The sequence below is a fragment of the Tachysurus fulvidraco genome, chromosome 1 (assembly GCF_022655615.1).
Source record: "Tachysurus fulvidraco isolate hzauxx_2018 chromosome 1, HZAU_PFXX_2.0, whole genome shotgun sequence".
NCBI classification, from domain to species: domain Eukaryota; kingdom Metazoa; phylum Chordata; class Actinopteri; order Siluriformes; family Bagridae; genus Tachysurus; species Tachysurus fulvidraco.
In genome coordinates this window covers 39,027,100-39,034,599 of record NC_062518.1, presented here as the reverse complement: position 1 = coordinate 39,034,599, position 7,500 = coordinate 39,027,100, and the positions used below count along the sequence as shown (strand labels likewise).

Below are 7,500 nucleotides of genomic sequence, written 5' to 3'. Positions count from 1 at the left end.
TGCTGCTTTTTGCACAGGAGCATTGTCATGTGGGAACAAGCTCAGGCTCCTGTGAAGTGTAGTGTAACAGTTATAAATCTTGCTTCACATTAAATGTCTATTACCTGAGTTTATTAGAGAATAAACTGAGATATCCCTGGAGTACTAATAATTTATTATGACAATAGGGATTAATATAGACAGGACCAACAGCTTTGTACACGGAAAAATGCATGACTGTGTTTTGTGAGAGCCACATACACAATGCCATACTACCTTGTACTACAAAGTTGACAGCTTGTCTTTCTGCCTGGTTCCGGATGCCCCAGTCTCCTGAATGGATGTGAGGGAGGGAACGGCGGCGACCCATTATGGACTTTACATAACCTGTGGGCACACGTTAACACACACTAGCACGAATATACACAAAAACAGTCTTACATAACTTTTGTCTCACAGGCTGTCTTTTGCAAACACCAGTTAGACCCACGCACACACATCTGCACTGTATATCCCCCTCACAGTGCATTCCAACAGGACAAAGGCCTGGCTTTACTGTTAAAGCCTCCTCTAAAATGAGTCAGAGCTCTGCACTTGGACAAATCTCTTTCCCAGTAGCACAGTGACGCCTGGGAAGTACAGGTCACAATGGGGCACTGACACTGTGTGTGGAAGGCACCTGGCTTACACGTGTGTGTGTGTGTGTGTGTGTGTGTGTGTGTGTGTTTGTGTGTGTGTGTGTGTGTGTGTGTGTGATGATGGGAACAATAGACAGATAAGCAATAATGACACACACATGAATGTGTCTGTTTGTTATGGTGAAGGCTTTGTTCTACTAATGACCGTGTGAAAGCTGTCACAAATGACCTATTGTGAGGGTAAGGTGTGTGCATTTTATTTATGAAACTTACAATCTATGAAACATACAACTCTGGTGCAAATCATTTATGTACAATTCCAAAATTTGTTGGTTTTTAACCCCCACACAAAGTATTTTCTAGACAGACTTTCTTTAGCTGTCATCCTGAACTATTGTGTTTTCTCAAAGTGCCCTATAAAGTATTCCTAAATGACAAGAAAATGCCAGAAAACCTGTGAAGGGATATTCTTTGGACATTGTTAAATATGGAATCCTCCAATTTATTCTTAAGACCCTGCAATAAGTATATTAAAGTTAATGATTATGCCCTGTGTATTTCCTAAGGCTTTAGATGTAACCATAAGTGAAGAAGAAGGTCACTGTCATGCAGGCAGGACACATGGAGACATATCATGTGCCAAAGTTGCCAGATGCACTGGAGTGAAGCCACGCTACTGTGCCCTGCCTTCAGATTAGGTTTCAGCAGTCTGACAGGACTGATCTGGTGGCCAGACCCCGACCTTTTTGCCCTGTGCACCTGTATTATAACGGGAGACCAGGACACCATATAACCCTCTGCATTTTAAAGGCAGCGACTTCATGGTCACCTTCTGATGGAATGGGTGATGATCACAGATGGGAAACTGATGGGACGAAGCACCGTTCTTCAAAAGATATTCATGCAGCAGGTGTTTGTTGTTAAAGATCGCAGTCTAAACCGATGCACTAAATATACTTTAGGTACGTGTTCTATTGTTCTGTGATCTGGTGACTGTGAGGATTTATACATGTATGATCATTTTCATCAGGATAGACATGTTTCATCACAATGTCCATTGTTGTCTTGCTTCGCAGCTGGGTTTGTAGACAGAAAATTATTGCTGCCTTGGGAAAGGTTACTTCAGAACAAAATCTCTTACTTCTTGGCTCATACTCTGGATCTGGCATGAAGCAAACTGAAATCATGGAGGGGATTAAATGGGGATTTGTGATTTAGTGAATTTATTTTTTCCAGATTTATGTCATCTTTACCTCCAGTACATTTTATTAAAGTGTTCCCATATTCCTCTACCTATCCGTGCAGTCTGTAATTGAACAGCGAGTGTGAACATCAGTTAAAACCAAAATCCTTTGACTTGTGGCTCTTCAATGGTGAAACAAATTTAATTAGCTGCAGATTCCCTTCCTAACTTCGAGAAACCCCTGAAGACGCAGCACTTCTCGGAACACTTGAATATTGACGCAGGCAAACCCTCAGAAATTCTTTTAGTGTAAATGGGTTCATATTTTGAAACATTAGACATTTAGCAGACACCCTTATCCAGAGTGACTTACAACTGAGTAGCTGAGGGTTAAGGGACCCAGTAGTGGCAGCTTGGTGGACGTGGGGTTTGAACCCATGACCTTCCGATCAGTAGCCCAACACCTTAACCACTGAGCTACCACATACCCCCAAACCTAGGTGTGCAACCTGTGCCAGTGATCTGAACATGGTTAAGTATATAACCATAATTTATAGTTTGGGGGGACTTTGGGGGAAGTCGTGGCCTAATGGTTAGAGAGTCTGACTCCTAACCCTAAGGTTGTGGGTTCGAGTCTCCGGCCGGCCACGACTGAGATGCCCTTGAGCAAGGCACGGAACCCCCCCCCCAGGCGCCGCAGCATAAATGGCTGCCCACTGCTCCGTGTGTGTGTGTGTGCACTTTGGATGAAAATGCAGAGAACAAATTCTGAGTATGGTTCACCGTACTTAGCCGTATGTCACGTCACTTTCACTTTCATAATCGGTTATGTACGCATCTGCTGTGAGCATGTGGGATCTTGATTTACGCAATAATACAGTATACACTTAGCTTTGCCGGAATTTTGGTGAAAATATTGAGTGGCAACTAGAGAAGGTATTGAATATCAACGGTTTGCTTTAATCCTCCCATGAACATTTCTGTACTCATTAGCGCACTCTATACCATCCACAGGGCATACCATTAACCCCTCCCTGATACTCATATGCAATTATATAGTAACAAATGTCACATAGACACGCACCGTATTTGTGACAGTGCTGCACGGTGCACTGGATAAAGGCCTGAACCTCTTTGTACTTTTGGAGGAAACTGTCCTGAAAATGGCTGGCCTCTTCAGCACTCACACCCAGTATTCTAGATAGACGCCCTTTTCCTGCAGAGAGAAGACACAATGATAGAGACAGAAGGAACAAGAGCGTTGGCACTACTATATGTAAGGCAGTTTAAGTAGTGTTTTGGATAAGAAGGAGCAAATAAAGCAAAATAGGTAACACCATGCAGCGGATAGTGAGGACAGCTAAGAAGATCATTGGGGTCTCTCTTCTCTCTATCACGGACATTTACACCACATGCTGCATCTGAAAAAGCCAACAGCATTGTGGATGACCTCACACACCCCTCACACACACTCTTTACCTTTCTGCCATATGGAAAAAAGGTTCCCGAAGCATTCAGGCTGTATTCCCACACAAACAGACTGTATAATAGATTCTTCCCACAAGCAATCAGGCTTCTCAACAAATGAACTGAACTGTACCACAGACTCAGGAGAGAACAGAGCGACCACTACAGTATCTACTGAACATCGACGGATCATCTGTAGAGATCGTCAAGAGCACCAAATTTCTTGGTGTTCGTTTAGCGGAGAACTTCACCTGGTCACTCAACACCAGCTCCATCACCAAGAAAGCCCAGCAGTGTCTCTACTTCCTACAAAGGCTGAGAAAGGCACATCTCCCTCCCCCCATCCTGACCATATTCGACAGAGGGACCATTTAGAGCATCCTGAGCAGCTGCATCACTGACTGGTTTGGGAACTGTACGATCTTGGATCGCAGGACCCTGCAGCGGATAGTGAGGACAGCTGAGAAGATCATTGGGGTCTCTCTTTCCTCTATCATGGACACTTGCACCACACGCTGCATCCGCAAAGCTAACAGCATTGTGGATGACCGCACACACCCCTCACACACACTCTTCACCCCACACACCCCTCACATACACTCTTCACCCTCCTGCCATCTGGAAAAAGGTCCCGAAGCATTCAGGCTCTCATAACAAGACTGTGTAACAGTTTCTTTCCACAAGCCATCGGACTCTTTAATAACTGAACTGAACTGTATCCGTTACAACACACACACACACACACACACACACACACACACACACACACACACACACACACACACACACACACACACACACACACACACACACACACACACACACACACACACATCTGTGTGGACTGCACTGATCTACACCAAATACACACTCTTCCAATATACATCCATGTCTACAGCACCACCTATTCCTATAAAAAACTTGTTCTGCACACTGTTCTTGCTCTTTGCACATGCTGTCTTTCACAATAAAAGCTTCTTGACTTATATTACTCATACTAATACTTACTAAAAACTCTCCAAATCCCTTACTCCACTCTCCAAACATATTTAACTTTAAGCAGTCTCCAGTTTACATTAACATTTACATTTACAGCATTTGGCAGACGCCCTCATCCAGAGCGACGGACATAAGTGCTTAAATCTCTAACATTGGATACATTAATGCTGGTTCATTAGGTTACATACTTAAGATACCATGAGTTAAAAAAAATGTTCAAAGTTACAATGAAAAAGTGTCAAAGGTTTTCTTTTTTTTAATGCAAAAGATATGGAAAGAAGTTCTAGTTGAAGTGTTTCCTGAATAAGTAGGAAAATAGCCAGTGACTCAGCTGTCCGGACCTCTAGGGGAAGTTCATTCCACCACCTTGGTGCCAGAACAGAGAAGAGTCTTGTAGTATACTTGCCTCTTACCCTGCGAGATGGTGGAACCAGTCGAGCAGTGCTGGTAGATCGGAGGGTGTGGGGCACAGTGAGAGGAGTGATGAGGGCTTTGAGGTAAGAGGGAGCTGGTCCATTTTTGGCTTTGTAGGCCAGCATCAGTGTTTTGAATCGGATGCGTGCAGCTACCGGAAGCCAGTGGAGGGATTGCAGCAGCGGGGTGGGATGCGAGAACTTTGGCAGGTTGAAAACAAGCCGTGCAGCTGCATTTTGGATCATTTGCAGAGGACGGATTGCGTTCATAGGTAGACCTGCCAGCTGTGAGTTGCAGTAATCCAGTCTAGAAATGACAAGAGACTGAACAAGTACCTGAGCAGCCTGTGTGGAAAAAATGGCCGAATCCTTCTAATGTTGTAGAGAAGAAAGTGACATGAGCGAGTCACATTAGCAACATGAGAGGAAAAGGACAGGATTGTCCATGGTTACCCCAAGGTTGTGAGCTGGGTTGAAGGGGAGATCTGATCGTTGTGCATGGATATAGCAAGATCATGACCTGGGGATGAATCACCTGGGATGAACAGTGTCACACAGTCCAGACACAGTTCCAGTGTTGTTTCACAGACAGAGTCTTTGTGAAATCTCATGATGGCTTTTTTGTTCTATTAAAAAAGTCAAATGGAAAAAATGTGAAAATGGTGTGTGTTTATGTCACTTTTTCTACTAGTGCCCTGAAACACTGTTTAACGGTCACTGTGACACTAATCACACTAATGGGTGTATGGGCAGGTTTATTAAGATGCGGCAATCCTGCAAATATTGAATTGTGAAAATGGCGAAAGAGTGCGAATTTTGCTCTTCTTTTGTTGCTATGGTTACAACCAGTACTACAGCTAGTATGCTGTATCTTTGTGGCAAAATTACAGAGCTATTATTTCTATTCCTATCTCACAGTTCAGGGCTTAAAGCCGTTGTACTGTCACCACACTGTGGCATATCAGAGGTGATCCACTGTTACCTAGCCAACAGGTCTACAGATGCAGTGTTTAACCCCAAGTGATCTCATTTCCCCTTCTGTGCTAAGCATTAGGGTTGGAAAAAAAGAGACGGGATGAAAAAGAGACAACCTGTGAGAGTGAGTATTACAATAAATATGCACAGGGCCTGAGGGCATGTGGGAAAATCCCAATAAGTAATAATCTTATATATATATATATATATATATATATATATATATATATATATATATATATATATATATATATATATATATATACTGTACACAAGTGTCTATGTGTAGACCACATACAACAATATATTACACTGGATCACAGATCTTATTAGATGCTGTATATCACAATCACGTCTGGTATCTCGCATCTTTATACGAGAGTAAAACCGCGGTCTTAACTCGATTATCTTCGGCTACTCCACGTGTTGTGTATTTAGAAAGATATGATGGCTGATTTCTTCCTTTTCCAAAGATATATTTGAAATCTAGGAACCTTTAAGCTTTCAAATGACTGCAGGTCGATGTGTGTGTGTGTGTGTGTGTGTGTGTGTGTGTGTGTGTGTGTGTGTGTGTGTGTGTGTGTGTGTGTGTTACGCTAACATACTTGAACATTTTTATCAGATGAAGTCACGCTCTCCTCTGAGAGACCCTTTCACCGGATTATTCATACCTCTGCTCTAAATCACCTTTCATCTCACATGAACACTCTTCTTAATCTTCCAACCTCTGCGAGTGTGTGTGTGTGCATGATCTCATTCCTCCCTCTTCTTTAAATGTGTGTATGTGTGTGTGTGTGTGTGTGTGTGTGTGTCTTGTATGCCTTTCTTTTCGTAGTCCGTTACCATGGTTATATACAGAACTCTAAACGACTGTGTACATATGATGCTTGTAATCATGTCAGTCCTTCTAGGATATCATCATACAAGCTGCAGGGACTTTTATGGACATGTCTCATTATTTCGTGTTGTGCTCGGAACGAAGCGCAACAGTTAAGAATATATTTGAAGGACAAAGAGCTATAAAACCTTGTTGATACACATAGCAAGTGAGTGTCAATGAGTGTTAAAATCAATAACAGAGACAACCTAGCTCACCTCGAAAAAGTCTCATCCTCCACACACACACACACACACACACACACACACACACACACACACACACACACACACACACACACACACACACACACACACACACACACACACACACACACACACACACACACATTTCTTGCCTAATGGTTAAAAACTGTAGGTTCCACATTCTGTATTGATCCTGATTAACAAGTATTACGATAAAAAAGTACTAAAAGTAAATCTCCTGGTGTAATTAAACACACCGTTAGTCTCATAATTTAGTCTCTAAATGTATGATGTTGCATGGTTTGGGAAAGAAAAACTGTCTGTGATTGGACTGAGAATCACGACCAACACAAACCTGCAATCACACTTATATATATATATACAAACAAAACATAATACAGAATCATTAAAGTAAACCTATAAAGGTCAAAATAAGTATTTTACGCATCTGAATAAAAAGCCAGTAGAGCTCGCATTCCACAGCCCTATATGAGGAAAAAATGATCTTCCACCGACTGAGCTGAAAGTGATCCTAGGGATTAGCTGCATCTAAGCTGAATGCTCTGAATTGCATATAAAGCTTCGTAGCTTCGGCAAAATACACCAGAGTCAGCCCGTTACAGCTTTAAATGTCAAGGCAAGACTTTATGGTCAATGTGAAACTTAATGTGACTGCAGTAATACATTCTATAGTTGTTCCACAGTAAAGCTTCTGCGTTCTGAATTAAGCTATAGGGATTAAACGTCTACACCGATAATCACT

General features: G+C 42.3%; 1 protein-coding gene across 1 annotated transcript in view; it reads right to left on the bottom strand.

The window, feature by feature from the left end:
* Positions 1-7,500, bottom strand: part of poln (polymerase (DNA directed) nu) — a 49,678-nt gene that overhangs the window by 3,740 nt on the left and 38,438 nt on the right. The window contains exons 20-21 of the mRNA XM_047819757.1: positions 2,885-3,016; positions 256-366 (exon numbers count right to left, since the gene is read on the bottom strand). Coding sequence (XP_047675713.1) covers positions 256-366; positions 2,885-3,016 — 243 coding nt within the window. The remainder of the gene's footprint in view (positions 1-255; positions 367-2,884; positions 3,017-7,500) is intronic.